Source organism: Pavona decussata, unplaced genomic scaffold (genome assembly GCF_977016875.1).
Source record: "Pavona decussata unplaced genomic scaffold, jaPavDecu1.1 SCAFFOLD_383, whole genome shotgun sequence".
Classification (NCBI taxonomy): domain Eukaryota; kingdom Metazoa; phylum Cnidaria; class Anthozoa; order Scleractinia; family Agariciidae; genus Pavona; species Pavona decussata.
This window is the reverse complement of record NW_028145756.1, coordinates 105,762-131,731: the sequence shown is the minus strand read 5'-3', so window position 1 is coordinate 131,731 and position 25,970 is coordinate 105,762. Positions and strand designations below refer to the sequence as shown.

General features: G+C 38.2%; 1 protein-coding gene across 2 annotated transcripts; it reads right to left on the bottom strand.

Annotated features, from left to right (window-relative positions):
- Positions 1–171: 171 nt before the first annotated feature.
- LOC146451820 (uncharacterized) lies at positions 172–25,970 on the bottom strand. 2 transcript variants are annotated; one of them, XM_085098604.1, is made up of 6 exons: positions 25,890–25,970; positions 10,730–10,873; positions 6,062–6,157; positions 5,015–5,137; positions 3,604–3,659; positions 172–495 (listed from the first exon to the last, which is right to left on the bottom strand). In XM_085098604.1, the coding sequence occupies exons 2-6, from the start codon at positions 10,848–10,850 to the stop codon at positions 412–414; spliced, it is 480 nt and encodes a 159-aa protein (XP_084954730.1). In that variant the 5' UTR covers positions 10,851–10,873; positions 25,890–25,970; the 3' UTR covers positions 172–411. The 2 variants fall into 2 exon arrangements, with proteins under 2 accessions (XP_084954730.1, XP_084954729.1); XM_085098603.1 differs by lacking the exon at positions 25,890–25,970 and adding an exon at positions 21,819–21,953.

Here is a 25,970-nt window from a genome sequence, read left to right as displayed (position 1 = left end):
TGTAACCTAATTTGTTTTTTAAACGACTGTATAAACCCGAAAAGCATTCTGAGCGTTTAGGAAAACAACATTGATCTATTAGTAGTGCGGCTTTAAGCTAAATTTCGAGCGTTTACATCAGAGTGTTAATCACTCGGCGGACACTTTCCGACAACATTAAAACAAATCATAGAAAGCAAGGGGAGGTAGTTTATTGGCATTTATTTTTATGGTAAGTCGGTATACAACTTTCTTTGCTGAACTAATTAAATTCAGTTGGCTAGAAACACACGTATCAAAATAAACCTGTTTAACCAGGTGTTTAACCTTTTAGTATTAGAGTAAATCAAGTCACTGTTCTCCTAACTGGACTATTGCTGTGGAGGACAGCCACTCCCTGTATTCCACATTGAAGGTGTAATATAGAATTAATTAATGTATCCTTGCCACAACATCAACGCAGAAGAATACGTACTGCTCTTCATTGTACAGTTTCCATGTCCCTTTGACCGTCATCTATTATTTTAAGAAAAAAAATGCAATGCATTATGGTCAGAAATAAACAGCTGATTGTTCTGCAAATTTTTCTCCTAGGTAATCAACGAGCGATATAATAAATTAGTCCCAAAAATGTTCTGAGTTCTTTCTCCCTGTAGGTTTTGTGATATTTGAATAGATTAATTTTACTCGCACCTAATTCAATTCAGTTTTATAGATGAAAGTCTGACCTGCACTCTGTTTGACTGTTAGGGCATTCTCCACTCAAAACAAAGTGTATTAGTTTGTGCTTGTGTACCGGGTTAGTTTGCATCAACAATGTTTTTCGTTTTGTTTTATTTTGGTTTTTGTCGTTGTTGTCGTTTTTGTGTTTTTGCTACTTAAGGGGCGGGTTTCAATTACAGTAGAATGGGAGTGGGGGGACCGTCAGATACGCCATAGCAGTCCGTACTCTCATCTATATCAGGCTCATAGTCGGGCCGAGACCTTCACCGAGGCAATAAAAAAACCCTGTACACCATATTTATTTCCGTGAGCGATTTCACTTATTTGGCCTATCTTTCGAATAGAACCTCTCATGATCCAAAGCTGGAAGACCTGTTTACTCATACGTTTTTCCGTGTTGCCTAAAAACGTTTAAGGTCAACATTAAAAACTTAAAAATAACTTTTACATAAACGTGAAAACGCAAATATGTACTTGCTCGCCACATACTGATCTTGCTCAGGTTTGGCAGTAGTACATATTGACGTAATGAGTGTCAGCAAGCTGTGGAGTGGATTTTTCCATTCCGGATCTTACATTAACAACCACCATGGATAGCTATCTTTCTTGACTTGCTTCAAAACTATTCTATTTTTCTTAAGTCTCAGTCTCCATTAAAAGGTCTTAGCATTCATTCAACAAAATTTCGAGCACCTCGAAGGTGCCGAACTTAGAAATTTCCACAGAGGCCGTTGATTTTCTTTATGCTGGCTACGGACCTGTAACACTTGCAAACTCTCTGAAAACAGGCAGCCCAAGTTCGCGTCACTAGAGAGCGTAAAATAATTAATCATTAGTGGGCATGATGACCTTTGAGTGCAAGCAGCCATTGAGAATTTAAATGCATTATAAGACTTTGTATGGGAAATAAAATACTGTCGATTATGAAGTTTAAAAAACGCTAAATTTAACTTTCATTCAAAACGAATAAAACTGCCAAGTTCGCGGCGTTACTAGAGCTGAGAGCGTGTGATAATTAATAACTAGTGAGACGATGACCTTTGAGTGCAAGCGGTATTGGGTTACGGGCAGCCGTTGAGAAGACTTTGTATGGGAAATAAAATACCGACAATTCTGACGCTTGAAAAAAAGCTAAATTTAACTTTCATTCAATAAAATGAATAAAACTGACTCACCTCTGGTGTATTCTTGTGCGTTTTCGGGTTTATTTTGCCGTTTCGGGCATTCTTTGAAATCACTGTCATTCCCCTCATAAGACGGAGTCAAGGCAGCACACTAAAATTTCGATCGTAAGCTCACGTAGTCCGCTCAGAGGCGGTTTGCGCCTCGAAAATCTATCCCAGCCGCGATTTTTTCACGCAAAGCTAAAGCCCCATCATTCACAAACCTCGGTGAATGTTTTGTCGTCATAAATCCCCACGCTCTTTGCTGGAAATGAGCATTTTCTGCTTCCGATTCCACGATACCGTCGTTTCTCCAACAGCTGATGATTTTGAAAATGGTCACGAAGCTTAGGTCCGAGGTCAAATTAACTCCACCCGATGGGGTAGAGTCATTTCATGTACAGCACTTAGCCCATCCCCACAGCGGCATCTCTGACCGCTTCATAATTCATTGTAAAGGTAAGGCTATCCTCTGAGTACTCGTAATTGGATAAAAGCCTGTGAGAAAAAACTTCGAATAAGCATTTCCCGACACGCAATTTCAAGATTCAAAATGTGGGGATGGGCTAAGTGCTGTACATGAAATGACTGTACCCCATCGGGTGGAGTTAATTTGACCTCGGACCCAAGCTCCGTGACCATTTTCAAAATCATCAGCTGTTGGAGGAACGACGCTATCGGGGAATCGGAAGCAGAAAATGCTCATGTCCAGCCAAGTGAGTGGGGATTTTTGACGATGAAACATTCACCGAGGTTTGCGAATGATGGGGCTTTAGCTTTGCGTGAAAAAATCGCGGCTGGGGTGGAAATTGGAGGAGCAAACCGCCTCTGAGCGGACTACGTGAGCTTACGATCGAAATTTTAGTGTGCTGCCTTGACTCCGTCTTATGAGGGGAATGACAGTGATTTCAAGGAACGCTCGAAACGGTGAAATAGGCTACAAAATTCACAAGGATACACCAGAGGTGAGTCAGTTTTATTCTTTTTATTGAATGAAAGTTAAATTTAGCGTTTTTTAAGGGTAAAAATCGTCGGTATTTTATTTCCCATACAAAGTCTTATTATGCGTTCAAATTCTCAACGGCTGCCCGTAATCCAATACCGCTTGCATTCAAAGGTCGTCGTCTCATTAGTTATTAATTATCACTCGCTCTCAGCTCTAGTAACGCCGCGAACTTGGCAGTTTTATTGAATGAAAGTTAAATTTAGCGTTTTTTAAACTTCATAATCGACAGTATTTTATTTTCCATACAAAGTCTTGTAACGCGTTTTAATTCTCAATGGCTGCTTGCACTCAAAGGTCATCATGCCCACTAGTAAATAATTATTACACGCTCTCTAGTGACGCGAACTTGGGCTGCCTGTGCTCTGAAGGGACATGAAGGGCCTTTGTTAAAAATATATATATTCTTTCCAAACGATTAAATTACAGTTACTGAAAGGAGCAAACTAACTGACTACACAGTGGGATACTGCGGGAAGACTTCTTCCATACTTCTTTCAGTCTTTCGTCCTTTCGGCAACGAGGACGAAATCACGAGACGAACACATCATATAGACTCGGCCTAATCCTGCCCGGTCTGCTCATGATTGTTCACCAGCGTTGCTATAAATTTGTTTGCCTTTCATTTACAAAACCTTTCCTGTCCTTTTTATTCACTGAGTAAACAACATTCTCGTGAAAGAACCTTCAGGCTGGACCATCCAGCAACTAAGATAAAACATTTGCTATGCTTACCTGGAAACCAGGAGAAGATTCTCTCATGATATCTGCGTACTTCAACACAAATGTTTCTAGAGAAGGGTGTAAACTGACTGATCAGTCTTAGATGATGAAAAAAAGAGAAAAATAAATACGATCGTTGCAAACGGCCGCTATAAACTACGAGGACAAAATCAGCTACATGCTGTGATCACTTCAGCTATCAGGATAATTGATATTACACTTCAACAAAAGGGACAAATTAACTGAGTCCCATCAAGGCACATAGAGCATATTTGACGTATTTATTGAATTGGTTGTATTGAACGCGAAAAGAAAGCTATAATTTACCGCTTGCATACGAACTAATACTGCACTGCAAAAGTCTCTGCTGTTAGGCAAATGAAATTGGAGAGATCGTTTTTATCCGTCTAGTTTTAAGTTCTATGTTCCTGAGATGATATTGGCTTTTAACCTAAGGGAGTGAGGGTTACTCCTCTATCTAAGCTATATAGGTAGGTGCGGTGCCAAAGGGAATGGTTTTGAGCCGTTTTGGTCGAAATAGGGTGAAGATTTTAATCATTTTGTAAGGGTGCTTGAAATCTGGATTGAACGGATTCCCTAATAAAACAAGAAATCGAAAACGGGAATTCGTTTTGTTTCTCGGCGCCAAGAAATCCTTCCTCGAGGTGGATTCAATTAAGAAATCCAACTCTGGGGTTTTACTGGATTTCCTTCTTTTAGGTTCTTTTGGGAATTAAATCCAAACAAGGTGCTGCAAAACTGTTCTCGTGAACTGCGGTCTTTTATCTGCTGAATATGCATTTTACCCTACTCCTTCTCGAGCAACCAAACATTTGCCACGAACGTTTCTTAAAACTGGGTCGAAATTAAAAAAGAGTACGTTTAAACACTCTCTCAGCTCATCCGAAAATGACTACGAAAACAATCCGGACTATAACTCCGTACCATCATCTCGATTTTTTAATCGATTCAGGGGACATGCACCTACTCTTTCCAAGCAGAGCAAGCAGCAGAGCATCATCTGCTACATTATTGCCCCTTTTCTTGCAGTTCGCTTTGAATAGTTTTATGAAACAACTCTTCAAAAAATAACATCATCATAGGCAGTGCCCTCTACCTTTGGTCCGCCATGTTCATCACAAGACCACTGCCCATGAGAACAATTTTGCAAATCCTTATCCTGATTTCCCAAACAGAACCAAAAGAAGTAAATCCATGAAATCCGGAGTAGGGTTTCTTAATTGAAGTCCACTACTACTTGGTTTTCATGTGTTATTGTTTTAGGTTCAGGATTTGGAGAGTTGAGCCCCACAGCCAAACAAAAATATATGATAAGACCTTCCTCCCCCACCCTTCTTCCCATCCTCCCCACCCCCTCCCCCACGTCCTTCTGTGTCTTTATTTCGTTGATTAGCTCTCTTACCCCCTGCCGGTATGCTACAAATGTTTTTGATCTTGTGGCACATGTCATCCCTGCCTCCGAGTATGTTTCGGCCTCCAGGTTCAGACACTTCAAATTGTGATGATACGGCAAAAATGTCCTCAGCTGTTCGAGAAGGGTAAATAAATATTACTAAGTTAAGGGAATTGCAAAGTATGGTTCACTTTATTGGCTACTAGTCATGATGAGCTGGCTCTCGAAGGCCTGAAAACTACATAGCTTGCCTCATGCATGCTTCAATTCCATACATTGAATAGCACCAAGAGCGGATTATACCCTCTCTTGATTGCGCATACTCGAAGGGTCGACTCCAGTTGTTTTTGATCCCCTATGGTTAGTTTCCCAAAGACATTTTTTATTTTTTTATTTTGCAAAAGTCAAAAATGGAATTTTTTTTGTTTCAGTCTTATGGCTACTAGGAGTGGAAATGAAGCAGTAGATATTATATAATTTCTGCGTTACCTTCATATCTTGTTAGAAACTAATAACACAGGAATGGGAACCTAAGTGAACGCCGGGCGTGTTCGCCTTAGAGTCAGCACGACTACAAACTATAAATAATATAAAAATAAAACTTTTGAGTATAAATGGGGAACTTCAATTGGTTTTGGTGACTACTCAGACTTAGAGTGTTTTTCATTTGAGTATGGTAAGACCAAAATCAAAGTAATTACTCTGGCCAATTACGAGAGATGTGAATAGGACAATGAACCAATCAAAACTCGACGCAAATACATGCAACCAGCGCCAAGTGCAGGAAAACACGTGCAAGCAAGTCACGATTGGTTTTAGTTGAGCTCTTCATTGGTTGAGAAAGTAGCACGAGTGTTGCAAGCCAAACAGGGAGCGAAGCAAAGCAAAACAAAAGAAATTACCAATTTAATTTCGACAAACAATTTACAACCGCTCTAGTTTTAACCTTAATTGCATCATTTGACGCATGCCAAAACGATGGATAACAGCTGACAGTCTATCAGTAAGGAACAGATATGCAGCGTGCTGCTGCTTATATCGCTTGATTTACTTTACCGGGGGTGAACGTAATAGTAACGTTGAAGGGTTTTCCAGATGGAATGAAGGGCCGTGGATAGATCTTGATCGCTGCAGTCTTGTCCGTATGAGGACCTGTAAAGAGGTTTAATGTCATTAGAGCTTTAACCTAACCTGCCGTCCACGTATTATTATTATTATTATTATTATTATTATTATTATTATTATTATTATTATTATTATTATTATTATTATTATTATTATTATATAGATGCCTCGCCAAAATCTAGGTCCTATGATTTTTATACATACTTTTTCTTGATTCTTTTTTTTATGATATAGTTTGATGGGTTCTTTTTAGGTAAAAATCAATGAATAATAATAATATTGTTGTAATTCGATGAGATTTTTTTCCCCTTTTCTTCAAAAAAAAAATGTGCTTAAAATAGTCTTTTTTTTGTTGAAAAGAATTGTAAATAAGTTTTAATAGTTACTTTTAACCTGTAAATAACATTTTACTTGGAATATTTTAATAAAGAGATTTTTTATTATTTTTATTATTTTTATTATTATTATTATTATTATTATTATTAATATTATTACTATTTATAATATATACTCTTGTAATTGCGAGTGATTTTCTCTCTCGACACCCTAGTCTAACCCGTGGACTTTGGTGTATTTTGTTAATGTCCTTTTGATGGTCTCACGGGGTCTTTCTGTGAGAATTCATAGCCTAGCCTACGAAGCTATAGTTTCCTTTCCAAACAAACACAAGAAAAGAACTAAAGCTACTCGCCCTCCCCTCCCATTTTTCTTTTACTTCTTTTCTTGCTCTCCTATTTTTTTTAACTTCTTTTGTCCCTCGATCCATGCCTTCACTCGCCTCAAGTGTGGAGGTGTCATTGTTGATGACTGATTTAAAGCAATTTAGCTGCGCTTGTCACACAATACAAACAATTTAAACAATGTTCATTTTTGCAACACATGAGCAGTGGTAGCGTTTGGTTCCCTTACGTACTTTCCTTTAATGATCAACCTCCTGCTGTCTATTAAAGGGAGGGAGTTTTGATTCATTTAAAAATCGAAATTCTTGTGTGCGATTGTTTTGAGGAAACAACACATACATACAAGCTCCAACCTTGATACAGAAGAGCAACCAAGTTTCATTTCTAAAAGTATTTGACGCATTTCAAAACGATGGATTACAGCTCACAGTCTGTCAGTAGGGAATCGATTGTAGCGCGCTCCTGCTCATGTCACTTGATTTACCTTACTAGGGGTGAAAGTGACAGTAACGCTTAAAGAATCAAATTGAAGTAACTAGCACCCTGAACTAGTATAAGAAGTATGAAATCACGTGAAGCCATGGGGAGAAACCTCCTTTTATGATTGGCTCTCTTATCATGAAATGAAAATGAAAATGGGAATGAAAGCTACAAAGAGCATTCAGGAGTAATGACAACTATACTTCAACAAAGTATAATTATACGAAGAAGACCAACAGCGCGAATTGACTTCCCGGTGGAACTTGACACTTTTTCTATGAACAAGAACATGTAACATGAAAATGAACTCAAAGCTGATATCCAATGCATCTTATTATCAATGCGATAAAGAGCTGAGTTTCTAACACGTCTAAAGAAGCAATGGTGCTGCATCGCTGCGGAAGTGGGAAGGAATATTTGGTTTTATGGAGTGAGTTAATTGCGTTCGACGAAGGAAGAACGCTTCCTAATCTTCTGGGCTGCCTGTGATCGCGTAGGAACCCTGTGCATGCAAGCGAAAGCTAACCCGTGTTTTTTCGTTCGATCGGCCGGCCGTTCACTTTTTCAGAGCCATTTTGAATGACGTCACAATTTCGTTACGCAAAGCATCACCATCAGACAGTACTTTGGAGATTAAACCAAAATTTTCTTCTTCTCGTCTAGCTTTTCTATTCTGTGCATTTCTCTTATTTTCTTTTTTTTTTTTTTTTTGAACGTTTTTTTGATTTAAACTTCAGAATGTGTCCACGAAACATATCCTTAAAGTGCTATTCAACTACAGAATCAAATTGTCAGTTCTTTTTCAAGAAATCGTATCTTACATATGTTGCCAAAGATTCTGTTCCTGGATACCACTACTTTAAGAAGATATGTTCATTTATGGACATGAGCCACTGTATCACTGGAGAGATGTTCCTTGAATATTTAAAAGGAGCCTGTAAAGAAAATGGTGAAAGTGGCACACTCCGCGACTACTGAAGCACACTGAAGAGAACAATGCTGTGAGAAGATTGAAGTACATGTTGCGAGGCCATTTCCTGACAACGAAAGTGATGGACATCATTACCTTCCTTTGTCTAAAACCCCAGCAAACAATAGGCTTGTCGATGATTACGTGCTAAGGGTACCGCTGAAAGCAGCATACGCATCAGGGCAGTGCTCCTTGGATGATCCCACCAGTAACTTGAAATTTGTTGTGGCTGAGGGATGCATGAAAGACTATTTGGAGCATTTGACATTACTCGATCTTAAGAAAGACAAAAGAAAGAAGGAAAAGACTGGTTAAAAAGTCAGCTGAGGCAAGCAAGACATACCAAGAGTATGATTGGAATGCGATGTTTAAAGATGGCTCCCTTAGTAAGCAGACAATAGCAGTTATCGATAAATACGTGATGTCACGGGCTTCGCACTGCATCAAACAAGCATGCAAAGCTAATGGAGGTGCAAAGGCACATTATTCAACAACAGATACAGAGTTTTACACAAGAAGATGAAAGTCCACTCTGCAGTAGTGAAAATGAAGAGGAATACTTATCTTCTGATGATAAAAGCGTTCAAACAGACTATGTCCTTGCCGAGATTGGCCCGAGCTCAGAGGATGATGATGATGAAGGGGATGATATTCAGATCACAGTAACAACTACTACATCTGGGAGGAGGGCTACTCGCTATTTGCTATAAATAATTCAGTGAGTTTTATTCGGTTGTATTAAAACTGTTTCTGTAGTTGAGGGTGGGTCATCTTATTTCATGCACAGACTTGAAGGGGGGCCACTTATGTTATGCAGTGGCAAGAACAGGCCCACGAGAAATTATGTATAAGAAAATTAAAATGCACCAGCCCCCCCCCCCCCCCCCCTCCCTTAACCTCTAATAAATGACCGGTCCCTTAGAGGTTTTGCTCTTTCACTCTCCGACGAACAAGGACATACACGGGATCATTTGCGATGAACAATACGGTAGCACACAGTTTTTCTCTCTCTGAATTCATGAGGTCTCTATAATAATTTTTTATGCTTGTACAAGGCTTTCAATATGCTAATTAGATCGGAACATTCAAAATGTTTATCGCTTCATAGTGGTTGGATTTTCGCGTACATCAAGCTTACATCCAAAATGTTTATTGCTTCATAGCAGCGAAATTTTCGCGTAGAGTATCAAAAATATATTTCTTGTTGCAAGTAAAGAGTAGTAGCAATTAAAGCAAGTAGTGTAACGTCTCAGTAACATTTTCATCTCTCTGTATTCTTGAGGTGTCGAGCAATAGATTTTTATACTTGTGTCTTAGACAGTCAATATGCTAATTAGATCCCAATCTGAAAAATGTTTATCGCTTCTTAGAGGCGGAAATTTCGCGTAAAGTATAAAAAAGTACCTTTCTCGTAGCAAATAGAAATATATAGTCTATCGCCTGTGGTAGTATTTTTATTTCTGTGTTAGATTTTTATGCTTGTTAACACGCGCATTTGGTTATCTGAGATCAAGACTTTCAATATGCTAATTAGATCTCCACATTCAAAAAGTTTATCGCTTCATAGCAGCGGGATGTTCGCGTAGCGTATAAGAAATACCTTGAAATCTTGTTGTTAGTAAATAGTAGTAGCAAGTAGAAATAAAAGTATACCGTGTTGTGTTAAAGTACGTTCTTCAATGATTAAAGACGTTACGAAAATAATTTGCAAATATCATGCAACCTTAATTATAATTTTTCTCTGTCAAATCTGTCACGCACTCGGGTTTGCCCCTGATCTCGTAGCTTCAGGGTGGAAGAGTGAAATAATCCCTCATGCTCCAGATGTTTCTTCACCCTCAAAGTTAAGATTTTTATTTGCCCATTAATTTTGCCTTATTCAGGCTGGGTAACCAGCAGTAAAACTGTGGTTATTAATTTGGAAAGGAAACTTCAAATATTCTGTGAAGATGATGATTATTGCAATAAAGAAAAGTTGCACAAAGAGTAAAACGAACGAAATAAGTCAAATTAAAACGAACAGGAAAGCGCCCACCATACCTAAGTTTTGTCCTATGTAAGGAATCGAACGCACTCCAATAATCTGTGATTACTACTAGTAACTAAAGGTAATTTGGCAAATGCAAAGAGATCTTTTAACCGCTAGTCCATCGGCAGAGAGATGATCAATAAGTCTGTTGACTAATCAGTCAGTGCATCAGTCGGCTGTTACTGTCAGTCAGTTTGTCTTTCTGTCGGTGACAGAGTTAACCGGTGGATCGCTTGCTCCTTCCCTCTACCCGTCCGTTTAACCGTCGTGATGAAACAAAACACAAAAACTAATGATGATTGTGATGTCAAAATGGGGAGTCAAGATAGTACGAAACAACGCAGTTCAGAAAAAGACCATTATATAACCGCTCTTAAAGAAGGGCCCTTGAAAACTTTTCTTCAGATTAACATTCACAGTTTCCACTAGGAGAATCTTACCGCACAGTTTCAGGCTAATGATTTCCAGTCCTGGGGGCAAATCCTTACCACTTGTGATGGAGAATCTAAGCAGTACCCCAAGTGTTATGGTAAGAAGCAGGTAATGGCAGTATACAGACATTCTCTTTCTTTCTTGATACTCAGCTGAAAGAACATAATACAGTCAGTAAAAATTGGGTTACATGAGCCATCAAGTATTGAGAGGAATCGACGTAACAGGAAATCGTCACTGAAATAACTAATGAGAAAGCAAAACACTGTCATTTCAAAATGCACATTTAAAATTGAACACATCTTTCAGGAAGCTTAGGCCTGGTCGAGACGCCGCGGCACTCATGTGCCGAACCTTATTCATTTAAGTTCGACTCTGGAGCGACTCTGGAGCGACTTAAGGGCGGCGACTGAATCAGACGGCGTACTCTCTGCCGCACCAAATTCGTAAAACCTTTTAGAAAAGAAGTAAACAGTTTTCACTGAGACAGAAAGACAGGAATTCTGTAAAAACATACGGCTGATCTGGTTTAGTAATCGCTACATAACAATACAGACTAAACTTTATCGGTTTTATCGGTGATTCTCAATGACTTTTTCCGATAGTTTTAGCTTTAAATTCTACATTTCGAGGATGAAAACAGCAGGTAAAACAGATTTATGGCAAAGCAATTCTCTCTAAATAAATCACAAAGCCTACCGAAATGAAAGCCAAACCGGACGAGACGCAAGAGAGTCAAGCGACAGTCACGCTTGTACTTACTTCACGGTTAAAAATGCATGTGTGACTTGTCACGATATGGAGCTTTGGGACAATCGCAATCACCGGCAAACAATTGGTAATTTATGCATTAGGTTCGGCACATGAGAGGAGCGGCGCCCCAGTGTCGCATAATGCGGTAGACTCCGTCGAACTCAACGATGTTGGCCGTACCAAACTTATTCAGACGCCGCTCTTTTGCCGGACTTAATTCATCATATATACTATTTACAACTAGTGATTTCAATATGAAAGTGGGTGCTGGCGAAGTGGGATAAAGTTGTGGGGATTTAATTAAACAGTGAATGGGTTTGGAAAAGGCGGTCGACTTTGAGGGTAGGGAGAGTAGGTTTCAGTTGGATGAGTTGTAAAAATCATGACTACAGCAAGCATTGGTTTTGAAAATGGGTCATGGTAGGTTTAGTGATTTGTATAACCCACATTGGGGAAGAAATGTTGAAAACGCTTCTTTTTTGTGGGATGGGGGTGTTGGTGAAGTGGACGGATCAGCCGCCCCGAACGGCACAGATTTGGAATTATTTGCCTCCACGAGCAAAGAACTCGAGTGAAGCGTTTGATTTCAGAGTGAAGCAATCATCTGATTTCACAGTTACACAGTTCGCTTCGACGAGCGATCGACATGTTTTCAATTCTTTTGCCTCAACGGACAAACTTACGGACCGAAAGAGCATGACTCAACGGTCGAATTATCCTGCACAAACTCCACAGATTTTGAATGATTGGGCTCCACGGGTAAAGAACTCGTGTGAAAGTACAACGAGTCAATTCAATTTCAATTCAATTCAATTTATTTGCCATTAACAAAAAAATACAACATAAATACATTATAGACGACACGCAATATTCTTACTATTACAATATTCATACATGACTATTTACAATATTAAATGTGTTAAAGGCTAGGAAGCCTATATAGAAGCCGGGGGCTTATTAACTATAGGCTTCCTAGAACTATTGGATAAACCATAGAAGTTAAGGGTACTGATTGAAATTTCCAATTAAATTTTTTTTTTAAAAGAAGAAAAAAAAAAAAGGAAAGGAAGAAAAAAAAGAAAAGGTAAAGAAAAGGTGTGTAGCTCAACAAAGAGTCAATTTAACTTAGAAGGAATTTTTTAAGTCTTTTGCCAAACAAACTGATAGTTTCACTGTTTTGAATTTCACGACTTAGCGAGTTGAAAAACGAAGGACCTTGAAACCGAATTGAGAATTTTCGAAGATTAGTTCGACAATAAGGTATATAGAAAAGGTTGGAATTTCTTGTTTTATAAGAATGTATTTGACTTGCAAGAGTAAACATATCACGAAAATAATTTGGAAGTAAGCTTCTTTTAAAAAGATACATAAATTTACCTATTTGGTATAAATAAATGTCAGAGAATTTTAAAATCTCCTGTTCTTTAAAAAGAACACCGGTATGAGCATCAAAAGAAACTTTTGATATTATTCTAATTATCTTCTTTTGCAGAACAATAATCCGATTTAAATTAGACTGATACGTCGATCCCCACACAGAAACGCAATAAATTAAGTAAGGGTAAACTAGACTATAGTACAAGGAACGTAAGGAGGTTTTGGGGAGGCAAAAAACTAGACTTATAAATAATACCTATTGATTTTGATATTTTTCTAGAAACACTAAGAATGTGAGGCTTCCATGACAAATGCTCATCGAGGATAACACCTAAAAATACTGTTTCTTTCACACGTTTAATTGCATTGTTGTCAATTTGAATAGATATATCAAGTGTTTGCCTCCTTTGGGGTGGTCTAAAAACCATAAAATTTGATTTTTTAAAGTTAATGGACAGTTTGTTTGCTCGACACCAATGAGTTAATTTAAGCATTTCAGAATTCAAGATTCCAGGAAGCAAGTTAAAATCTTTGTGGGAGAAAAATATGTTTGTATCATCTGCAAAAAGAATAAAGTCCACGACCTTCGACACGTTACACAGATCATTTATATAGAGTAGGAAAAGTAGGGGACCTAGTATAGAACCCTGAGGCACCCCGCACTTAATTTCGCAAGACTCCGACCTAACGCCATTAAATTCCACATATTGTTGTCTATTGCTTAGATAGCTTTCGAACCATCTAAGTGGAGTGCCACGAACACCATAATGCTCTAATTTCGAAATCAAAATGTTATGATCAACGGTGTCAAAGGCCTTGGACAAGTCTATAAAAATACCAACTGTGCATTCCTTATTGTCAATGGCGGAAGAGATTTTGTCATATAAACAAGCAAGAGCATAAGCGGTGGAGTGATGCTTGCGAAAACCATACTGATTGTCAGAGAGAATGTTATGATTATTAAGAAACATTAAAAGACGATTGTACATTACTCTCTCTAGGATTTTAGAGAATGCTGGTAAAACAGACACCGGTCGGTAGTTCGTAAATATATCCTGCTCACCAGATTTAAATAAAGGAATAACTCGAGCAATTTTTAATTGTTTTGGTACAATTCCAGAAGTGATGGATAAGTTAATTATGCATGTAAGAGGTGAAATAATTAAATCGATAGATTCTTTAATTAGGTTCATAGAAATGTTGTCATAACCTATAGCAGTACCTGAACGACAAGTGCTACATATTTCAATAATTTCTTGCTCATTTACAGCATCTAGAAATATTGAATTAACTAGTTTTGGAGGTAAAAAAGAATTGTGCGACTTTTCTGATACAGGAATTTTGCTAGCTAAATTGGGGCCAATATTAGTAAAATATTTACAAAAGAAATTAGCTATATCTTTTGGATTGGAAATTTCTCGAGAATCTGCCCTAAATATAGATGGCAAGCTACGCTTTCCTTTATTTCTATTAAGGATTTCATTTAGAACTTTCCAGGTAGCCTTGACATTTGATTTTAATTTTTCAATTTGTTTTTCATAATATAAACGTTTAGCAACTCGAAGAGAATGAGTAAGTTTGTTTTTGTACGACTTATATGCATTTTCATTGGAAGAGTTAGGGTTATTAAGAAAAGAATGATATAACATATTTTTCTTCCTTATGGATTTAGCCAGTCCTTTAGTAAACCAAGGCTTACAAAGATTGAACCGTTTCGCTTTCATTTTTTTGAGTGGAAAACATTTATCATAAACTGTAGTATACTTTCCAACAAAGAGTTCATAAGCGCAGGAAGGATCATTTAAACCAGGCATTTCAGTCCAGTTTATCTTACCTAACTCGTCTTTAAATACACTTAGATTATGCGCATTTTTTTCACGAAAAAATACGCATTTATTCTTATCACTGGTAGTATTATTATACAAAATAAGTGAAAATATCGGTAAATGGTCAGATATGTCATTGAGAAAAAGACCGCTTATTGAGGGACGAAGTGGATCGTTCGTGAAAATATTATCTATTAACGAAGCTTTGTTCGCCGTAATTCTAGTGGGACGTGTTGTTAGTGGAAAAAACATCCTAGAGTACAACAAATCTAAGAAATCACTTGTCGCTTTATGACAATGATGGTTAATTAGATTTAAATTCCAGTCACCCATTAAAAATACAAGCTTATTTTCCTTGGAAATTTTCCCAAGTACTAGATCCAAGTCAGACAGAAATTCATGTAACTTCGAGTCGGGTGGTCGATAGATAATGCCGACAATTATGTTCTTTACTTTTGTCCTATTAATTTCAACAAACAAGGATTCAGCAGATTTGTCCCCAGGGAATGCTAGATCATGACGTTCTTTGTAATTTAAATGCTCACAAATGTAAAGGCCAACACCTCCACCAATGCGATCAACTCTAGGTTTATGCAAAAAATTGTAACCCGCTATATCGGAAAAATGATAACAATCATCAAGCCAAGTCTCAGAAATCCCAATGATAGGAAATTTCACTACAAGTTGGCCTAGAAAATTTGTAAGCTTATCAAATTTATTATTTAAACTACGAATGTTCATATGAAGGAACGAAAGGCTAGATTCAAGGGTACTGCATTTTAAATTTAGGCGACTTTGGTTTTCGGCTAACATGTTTTTGAAGCTATCTTCAGTATAGTATTCACAGCTATTGTTTTTTAAATAAAAATTCATATCTGGATCATTGTCTTTACAAAGACTGAAATTTTTATAGGATTCACATAACAAGGGATTAAACTTTAACTGAGCTAATCTATCAGGATCAAAATTGATGGTACCGCCATTCATAAATTCAATGAGAGTTAGCCGAAATTCATCATCGTCCAAATTATAAAATGGCATGGATGATAAACTAGTCATCTGATTTATCGCGAATGACTAAGCGATCGAGTACAAAATAGGCAATTTTACCCGCCTGCTTAGCAGCTTTAAACTTCTCAAGGTGAGCCTCCCGCTTTTTCAGAGTTGCGAACGCGATATCCTCACTGATGTGTAATCCAACGGGCTTTTCTTTCCGAGCTTTTCTTAGAACTTGCTCACGTTGCTTCCAGTCGCGAAGACGGCACACTATTGTGCGTGGCTCATTTGCCTTTGATTTCACAGTTGAGTGGTTCGCAGATTTTGAATTATTAGCCTCCACGGTATTTTTTCTATTTGCTGTCTTTATTTGCTTCTGTAATCATTCATCAAGGTCACGAACGGAAAGAGATCCGATTTGTGTTTGGCTGCTTTTATAGATCCACCGCTTGAGAATTGAGATCACTTTCCACGGGAAAATTTTATCACGATCTTACTCACAGAGTCCACAGACGGTTTCGAGGCGCAGTTGACTTTGCCATAAAACAAATAGGTAAGTATTCCTAAATATTTTTATTTCCTAGATGTCTTCATTTGCTTGTGAATATTCATCAAGGTCAAGAAACGGATCAATGATGAATCCCGTGGAAAGTGATATCTTTCCGTTCGTGACCTTCTGATGAATGATTACAAAAGCAAACGTCAACTGCACCTCCTAACCGAAAGCGTCTGACAGCGTGCGATTCTCAAGTGCAAAGTGAGGTGTGCATCCCGGATTATATGTCAGCCATGTGATTTGCGCATGATTGTCGTCTCAACCATCCCGGATAATGCTCTACTGCGCAAGCTTCGAGTCTTACATCCGACAAAATTTTGGATTTTTTTTCCCTATTGACAAGAATAGTGTGCTGTCTCGCTAACGCTCGCCAGCAATAATAACACTATATCTTCACTACCAACTTTTTTACAATATTATAACTGACATTATTTACATTACAGTTCAAAAGCCACTTACATTGCACTACTAAAAAGGTATCTAGATAACAACCCATCCACACACTCCTCTAGTTTTTGTTTTTATTGTTAATTATTTACAATATTGCAGTATGAACAGGTAAGCGAAAAAGAAACGATCGAAAGAAAAAAGACAAAAATAGAACAACAAAAAAAAGTAGTGGAAAGCGATTCAAGGGGTCCCTCAAATGACTGACTACGTCTTCGATGAATTTGTTGCGATAAGTGGTTCCCATTTAATCTTGAAGTTCTTTAGATAACCTTATTCCTTGGCAATATCATATTCGATGCGAGCTTTTTCGTGTAATTCCGTTTCAAAGATGGGGAAGAGAAGGGGTGCCTCGTCTAGACTGCAACGATATATATCAAATTTGGCAACTTTGAATTGTCTATCACACCGTATAGAACATTAGCGGGTGTAAGGTTGAATTCAATCTGGGTGTTTCGAAGCCACCATTCCCGAAAAGCTACTGTAATTGGACAGTGAAAGAGCAGATGTAGAAGTGTCTCAGGATTTTCTTTACAAAAAAAACATTTATCGTCTTGTACACATGCTAGCGAGGCCAGGAAGGCTAATTTAAATGCATACAAAAGAATAACAATTAAGCCCTCCACTATGAAAGAGGTCAATGGAAAACGTGTCTCATAAGTAATGATTAAGGTTTATTAAAGTGCCTATCACCCTTACCCAATTCCTTTCATTCTCAAAAGTAGACGTAGAAAGGAAGCCAAAACAAACAAACTAATGAGATTTGAAGTTATTGTCGATTTTTAAAATGATCGAAGTCACAATTTCCGAAGTTAAAACCGTGCCATTAGAGGACTGGCACTAATGAGTTGTGACGTCGACCCGGTATCTTGATAACAAGCACGCAACAAAACGGCAGTGAATCGGAGTTAATTATACGCCAGTTGTTTGGGTTTCTGACCGATTTTTTTTTATCACAAAAGCCGAACACTGACTCCGAATCCGAGCAAAGCTACAACTCAGATGATTCAGAATTTAACTACAACCCCGGCTACGTGATTGACACGACGATCAAGCAGGGGCACCCAATGGGAGTTTTCTCTCAGATCCTTTGAAACGCTATTTTAGGCTATCTGGAGTGCCTTTAAAGCTCTATAGATTCATTTAAAGCTGCGCTATAATATTTTTATCTGTTCGGTCATTCTAGGGGAACTTAAGTCTTTTCGAAATTACTAGGGCATTTTTGTCCATTTCCCAAAAAACTTAGGTCTTATTTCCTTTCCGAAAATCTTAGCTGACCTTTTTTCGGTACCCGAAACGACATTTTTATCAATCCGAAAACACCAGGCCTTAAATTTCCCATATCACGAAAGTTCGAGGCGAAAATTATTTTTAGAAAATTGTAGGGGATTAAGGGCCTTCCGAACAGATAATTTACCGAAATGATCCGTTGGGTGCCCCTGATCAAGCACGTAAAATAGGAATGGAAGGCCTACAAAACTCCTACTCGCATGTTTAGCGCTTCTGTCTCAGTCTTTTGATCAATTTAGCTTCTTATATGCTTACAGCGGGTTGGCATGACGATTTGAAGGATTTGTATGATAATCATTGAATAAAACCATGTCCTTACATGTTTTGTATTTTGATCTCAAAGGACATTTCTGGGTTTTGAGTTCTGCGCTTAGCGCCCGCCGTTTATTTCACCCCTTTTGTTTCTGTTTAGCGACTGTCGTTCTTATGTCATTTCATTTTACGGGTATTTAGGTTTAGTTTGGCTCGTTTCGCGGTCCGGTGACAGTACAGCTTCTAGTTAGGATTTGAACCGTGTTATAATCTTGAACCTCCGAAAGCGACCGCTTTTGTTGTTATCTATGTTAGGATTTGAACTGTGTAATTACATCTTTATCTTACAGTTTTTGTATTGTCGGGCCCGGCCGTTTGTTTTGTGGCAAGGGGTTATGTCTCTGACCATTGCTATTTGTCTTTTGCTCCGTGTTTAAGTATTGTAGATTTCTTCGAGAGCTATGCAATGCGTGAAATTGAGGGCTTAAGTTTGTTTAGTTACGGTTTTGTTTTTTCATCGCCTCGCTTCGCACCGCTCTGAGGTTTGTGTTGCGGGAGCTTGCTATTTTCTAAATATCTGAAATCTTTCGGTTTTAAAAAATGTTTTACTGGGGCTGAGGGAAGTGAAAATAAGCAAGGTTTCTTCTATGAACTAGAGGCTTACCTTTTGTCAACGAAACCACCACATCGTGGTGCAAAAATTTTAGTTCGCGACAACATGCGGACCGCTGCGGAAACTGCTCTTAGTAGTGCATTTTTCGTGGCGTAAATACAAGCTTGTTCTGTTGATATTTTTGTCATTTTTAAGCTGTTTATCAGCTGAAATTAGTCTGGTAGTAAGAGAAATAAAACCGCACAACGATTGGAAAACCGTTGCGTGTGTTATTTTTCAAAATATTTCGATTTCGATTAAGAAGAGCCAACCTTTTGAAGCAGTATTTCAAACATGTCAATCGACCGACATGTTCGATTAACTCTTAACTTCGTTCTTCACAGACAAATTCAAGACTGAAGCTTTTTTAAAATAATGATGCGTTCTTCTTGGAAAGCCTACTCCCAGATTTATACACGTGGAATTGAGAGAGAAGAAGTACTAGCTTTATCATGTCACTGTGGCCCTTCATCCACTCGCCAAAACGTACAGACAGCAGTCTCAGAAGCAAAAGACTCAATTTGCCTCTTCGCATTCTTGAGACTCTAGACCAATTATAAATTAAGATCAGTTTACTATTTCAGTAGGTTTGTTTTGGCTGTACCTAAAGGTTTAAATAAAAAAAAAAGGAAACATTTTTTACCGCTCGTTCGCGGCGATGTTTGGCACTAGTTGAAATCAGTACACCTGGACTTGTGGTCACCGCTTTAGCATGGACAGTTGGTGTCACATTTATACCGTAATTATATTGCTACTCAGAAATCCCATTCAAACAACCATTGTATTATTTGTAAATTTTCAATATTTATACCGAAGATACCGAAGATATTTGTTTTTCATATACAAAACTCGACTGTCCAAATCACCAATTAATAGTTTTGGACAGCTCATTCTCGACCAATTAAAATGCGCGAAAAACAATAAAATCAAAATTGAACCAATCAGAATCCAGCACGGATTCGCTGTAGCAGCGCGAAGAAAAATCGCTGGTAAACACTTTCCAAAATGGCGAGTGATTTGCCAAATTTTGGGGTTTCCTTCGAGCTTTTTGATGAAGCTGTTCAACAAGAAATAGAACAAATAGGCGGCAGGTTTCCAAACATAGAGGGAGATGATTTAGAGAAAATGAGACTCGCAAACCAGAACAAAAACACCCAGAAAAGCACGTCGACGTGGTTGAATGTTTTCAACTCATGGAAAATCGCTGGCGGGGAAGAATGACCTTTAAAGGATTTTCCGTTCGAAGAACTAGACGCAGTTCTATGCAAGTTCTTTGCCGAAGTACGAAAAAAAGGATGGAGAAGAGTATGAGCCGGAGAGCTTGGCGGTAATGCAAGCCTCGCTCGACCGACATTTCAAAAACCTTGGCCGCCCATACAGCATTTTGCGTGACCGGCAATTCCAGCTTTTCGGACAACAACTCGAAGCGAAAGCAAGATACCTGAGGCAAAAAGGAATGGGAAAACGAAAACACGCAGCAAATGCACTCAGTGAAGATGACGAAGAACATCTCTGGGAAACGGGACATATTGGAAAGCATTCTGCACAAGCCCTGGTGAATGCAAACTTCAAAAATTTAACGGAGCATTTCGGTTTACGTGGGCGGCAAGAACACTATTCAATGCAAGTGGAGGATTTTAGCCTGATAACAAACCCTGATAAATCAGTGCGGTACGTGGCTTTCAAAGAGGGACCTACCAAAACTAGACAAGGAGGTCTTCGAGTCACTCACAGAGCTGCTCAGCCTAAAATGTTTGCAACTGGCGGTGAACGTTGCCCAGTAATGTTATTTGAAGAGCTATTGCAGCGAAGAACTCCTGATCTAAGAACCACCGGTCCGTTCTTTCTGGGAGTCATTCCAAAGCCAAAGACCGATGTCTGGTTCCGTAGACGGCGAATCGGAGAACACAAAATTGGAAACATTATGAAAGTTATGAGTGAGAGGTCTGGTTTGTCAGCAGCGACTGGAAAAAAGATCTCCAATCATTCAAGCAGAAAAACCTGTGTACAGAAGCTGAAAAGTGCTGGCGTCCCAAGAGATAAAATCATGGATGTGACGGGACACAGGAACATTCAAAGCCTGAATTCTTATGAAGGAGATAATGAAAACCAGTCCAGAGAATTGTCCAATATTATCAGCGGTATAAAACCAAATAATGGAAAGCTGCCCCTTCAGCCCTCAAAAATAAACCAGAGTCAGCAACAGTCATTAACCATTAAGAATACCTTCACAGGCACCGTAAAAAAAAAAAAAAGGATGAGTAGACCTCTTTGATTTTATCATTGGAACCCATGCTATGACATTCTGATTACCATGATGTAATATTTGTAGAATTGATTTGCTACCTTTTAAATTTGCATATTAATTGAAGTCATTGTTTTGGTTAATTTTTTTTGTGATGCCTCTTCGAGTCATCCCTCAAAATTGATATTTGAGATACAATTGCAGTCATTGCATATTAAAAATGCTTTCATAAGACATTATCATGGTAATTTTCATACAGAGTTGTTGTGAATTCATATTGAAATCATTGAATTGTATTGCAATATTCTTTAACAATAAAAATCAATTCTGTGCATTATTGTCTATGTTTTGAAATAATATATTCCTGACAAAATCAGCATTATTTTTTACCCTTAAATAATACACAATATAATTAATAGGTAATACATATACATATACATATCATCTCGTTTCAGCCTTGGGATGATTGGCTTGTTACCCACTTCATCATTAAATCAGAATTGACGCATGAAACCGTCGTTCGTGAAGTGCTTAGAGCATATTGACGAGTCTCCGTTTCAACTCCCATTTATCCGGCTTTTGTTTCATGAAATCGATCTACTTCTTTCTGCATTTCCTTGCTTCATCATTATCTAACGGTATAGAGTGCAGAACTATACCCTTCTACATATCTGAGAAGGCAGCACATTCACCTACCACATACCTTCTTGCCACATTCCAAATTCAGTACAGAGAATGTAGTGACCAATGAGAAATTCGCCTTGGTCGAGATACCAGGTCGACGTCACAAGCTTGTTAGTTCCCAGCCTCTCAACTGCTCGCAGAAAATGGCCTATTTTGGGGGATTTTGTCGTCTAATAAACACAAAACGAAACATGGAATACGATTTATTTCTTCGCAAAACGTCTTAGACATGCATAAATTTTCGAAATTCATTAAAACTGAGTTGGGGCGATAGGCCCTTTAAAAGGAGTCCCTTCAATGTTGGTTATTCCCTATAAATGAGAGGCATTCTTGCTTGGCGCTGGTTTGTTATTACTACAGTTTTTTATCCCCTCGCATAGTTCTCAAAGCATATACTCTTACAGTACAGTTAAATTTCATTTTTCAACGCAAATTAGCTCACTTCTATGTCGTAGATAAAAGGGTGCCTCGTCGGGAGAAGAAACGAACAGAGTAAATTTAGCCACTGGAAAAGAGATTCGAGTGCTGAAGTTTCGAGCGTTAGCCCTTCGTTAGAACGAAGTAATTATTTCTTGACAAAGGGTTAACTTGACAAAGGGTTAACCTGACAAAGGGTTAACCTCGAAACGTCAGCAATCGATCGAATTACTTTACGATGGCCAAATTATCTTGTCAACTCTGCTGATGAAACCAAACGTCCCCTTGATTTGGCCAGAGTCTTAAATAAACTTCCTTGGGAAATTTAAGAAAGTAACTCTTGTAGCCTATGATCTTTTTTAGGTGGTAGGGATCGTCATAGATCGTAGTCATGATTGCCCTTTTAATGTATTTTCTATTTGCAGTCGAGAAAGGTTAGTTTTAGCCAAAAAGATTCGCTTCTACTTTATTTTAATTTCCACCATTCTAGCCTGTCAAGAGAGGATGAAGGTAAGAGAGGTAATGCCCCATATAGGCCCTATGCCCATCGTAATCCCTCTAAAGTTATTTTTAGATTTTCCGCGAGATCCAGTGTCCCAAGAGGGCTAGGTGATAGCCAATCATATCTCATGAATTTTACCCACGTTGACAGCTTAGTCGATTCCCACGCAATGCTACGCGTCTTTCGCGAATTGATCTAAAAACAAAATGGCGGAACATGCATACAGAAAGCGGTGCCTGGATATGTTTTATGGACGAATGCGAGTTTAAAGTGGTTGTATTTGGACAACGCAAATTGGAAAAGAATCGCTCCGGCATGATTTGTTTTAGAGCCCAGCTGTGCGGAAATTATGCAAGAATATTACAATACAATTAGCTGGCGAAAATTGAAAGCCGTGATTGAACAGACAAATACAAACATCTCAACCTAGGCACGAATTTCGATATTTTACCGCAGTGAGTACAAAATCCCTACAGTAATTGAAATCTACGTTTTATTTACTTTCTAATCACGTATGTAGTTAAGAGATTCGTTGGAAGAAACGCGAGAACAAATCTTTTTTCATGCAAGAGTATTACATTTAGCTCTCGAAACATTGACACCCGCAATTGAACAGACGAGTATAAACATCACAACCCCCGGCAGAAATTTTGACATTTTTATCTCAGTGAGTTCAAGATCCCTTTGGTCATTGAATTCTACATTCCACTAGCTTTTTAATTACGCTGTAGTTAAGCGATTGGCCGGAAGAAACGCGAGAAACAAATCTTTTTTCATGCAAGAGTGTTACATTATAATAGCTGTCAAAACATTGAAAGCCGCGATTGAACAGACGAGTATAAACATCACAACCTCCGGCAAGAATTTTGATATTTTTATCGCAGTGAGTCCAAAATTCCGTCAGTCATTGAAATTTACGTTCTATTTACTTTTAAATCACGTATGTAGTTAAGAGATTCGTTGGAAGAAACGCGAGAAATAAACCTTTTTTACATTTAGCTGTCAAAACCGCGATTGAACAGACGAGTATAAACATCACAACCTTGGCACGAATTTTGAAATTTTTATCCCACTGAGTTCACATCCCTTTGGTCATTGAAATGTACATTCCATTAGCTTTCTAATCACGCATGTAGCCAAGAGATTCATTAAAAGAAAGGCGAGAAACAAATTTTAGCTTTTTTATGCAAGAGTGTTACATTATATTTGAATTGAAGCCGCGATTGAACAGACGAGTATAAAGATCACAACCGCGGCACGAAAATTTTGATATTTTTGTCACAGTGAGTTTAAAATCTCTTCGGACATTCAAATCTTCATTTTATTAGCTTTCAACTCACGTGTATTTCTTAGAGATTCGTTGGAAGTAACGCGAGAAACAATTTCTTTTATGGAAGTGTATGATTGTGATTAGCCGTTGTAAAATTAAAAACGGTGAAAGACACGTAACGCGCGAGGTAACATTATCCGCGAGAAAATCGATACCTTCTAAAAATAACTTCAGAGGGATTACGATGGGGATAGGGCCTATATGGGGGATTACCTCTCTTACCTTCATCCTCTCTTGAGCCTGTCAAATACACGTCATAAAAGGGAGAATCATAATAATCGAGTCTATACGGCTTCGAAGTTTAAGATCTTCCTGTAAATTTTCGCAAAGTTTACAGCTTGTTCATGCAAATTGAGCTTGCAGCTGCTTGAGTAAACGGTTCGATACCAGAAGCGGTAAAATGATTCGTGGACACGAAACTCATAGAAAGTATACTATTCTAGATATTTATGCCTTAAGATTTAATGTTTCAAATAATTCGAAATAAAGTCTACATTATTAACACAAATTTGGGCCAATTATTTAAGCAAAGACTAACTTAGGCCACGGCTTAAGACAATCAGTGGGTCCCCAAATCTGATTATAGGTGGTTTATTTTAAGAAGATACATAGCTTTCTAGTCTGGGATCGAAGCCTTATTGTTACCTTGAGTGGCAGACGATGTTTAGATATGACTGTTGGCAAAATTGAAAATGGCTTAAAACGCGTTTTTGTTAAACACAGTCTAAACTGTCTTTTAACAACTGACCCTTTTTAAAAAGTGTTTCCTTATATCATAAAAGCAACGCCAGTTACTCAATTTTGTTTCCATTAACTCAGGCGATGTTTCATTGTTGATGCCTGATTTAAAGAAATTTAGCTGAGCTTGTCCCACAATATCAACGATTTAAGCAATGTTCATTTTTGTATCACACTAACTGTTGGTAGCCTTTGGTTCCCTTATGTATTTGCTTTTAATGATTTACCTGCTGCTGTGTATTCGTTTAAAGATCGAAATCCTTGTGGGCGGTTGTTTGAGGAAACAAACACATGCATACAAGCTCGAAACTTGATAGAGCGTCGAAGTTTCATGTCATACACTGAAGGAAAGTCATTTTCCCTCATGCTTTTTCATGTACTCTTTGGTAAAGAGAATATTCGACGTTGACAACGATACTGTCCGTTTGCTAAATCAGGTCATGATTCATACGTTACTTCTGTGCCCCCCTTGGAAAACATGTGTCAGTACCTTCAATGTTTTTAATTCCCTAAACATGAGAGGCAATCTTGCTTGGCTCTGCTTTGTTATTACTACAGGCTTTATCCTTACGGATAGTTCGCTTGAATTTAAACAAGCAAAACAAATACGCATGCAGTACGTTTAAACCTTAAGCCGGCAAATCGGTAAACCGGAAAAAAGAAAACTGTGTTGTTTCGTCGGTCTGGGAGTAGAAACGATTGCTTGGTTCTACCAGGAGAGTTGGTATGGGAATTTGGCCACCGGGAAGGGATTCAAGCGCTGACGCTCCGAGCGCTAGCCCTTCGTCAGAATGAATTAATTATTTCTTGATTCACTCTGACTAAGTGTTAACCTCGAAACTTTAGCAATCGATCGAATCTCTTTACGATAGCCAAATTACCTTGTCAACTCTGTGATGAAACCAAACATTTCCATGATTTAGCCAAAGCTTTGGATAAACTTGCTTGGGAAAGTCAAGATCATGGAAGTAAATCTTATAGCCTTTTCACTTATAATAATATCTAGGGGTAAGATTTCATATCTCAGTTATATCTCCGAGTAAAAGACTAATGACAGTAACATTCACTGAAGGTTTTAAAAGTGGAAAACGAAAAATGCTTACCTTTCCTCGGTCGCCAATTCGCTAGCTTGTCTTTACTCGCTACCAACTAATTCAATATGTTTCTGAGATGCCTCATTCATA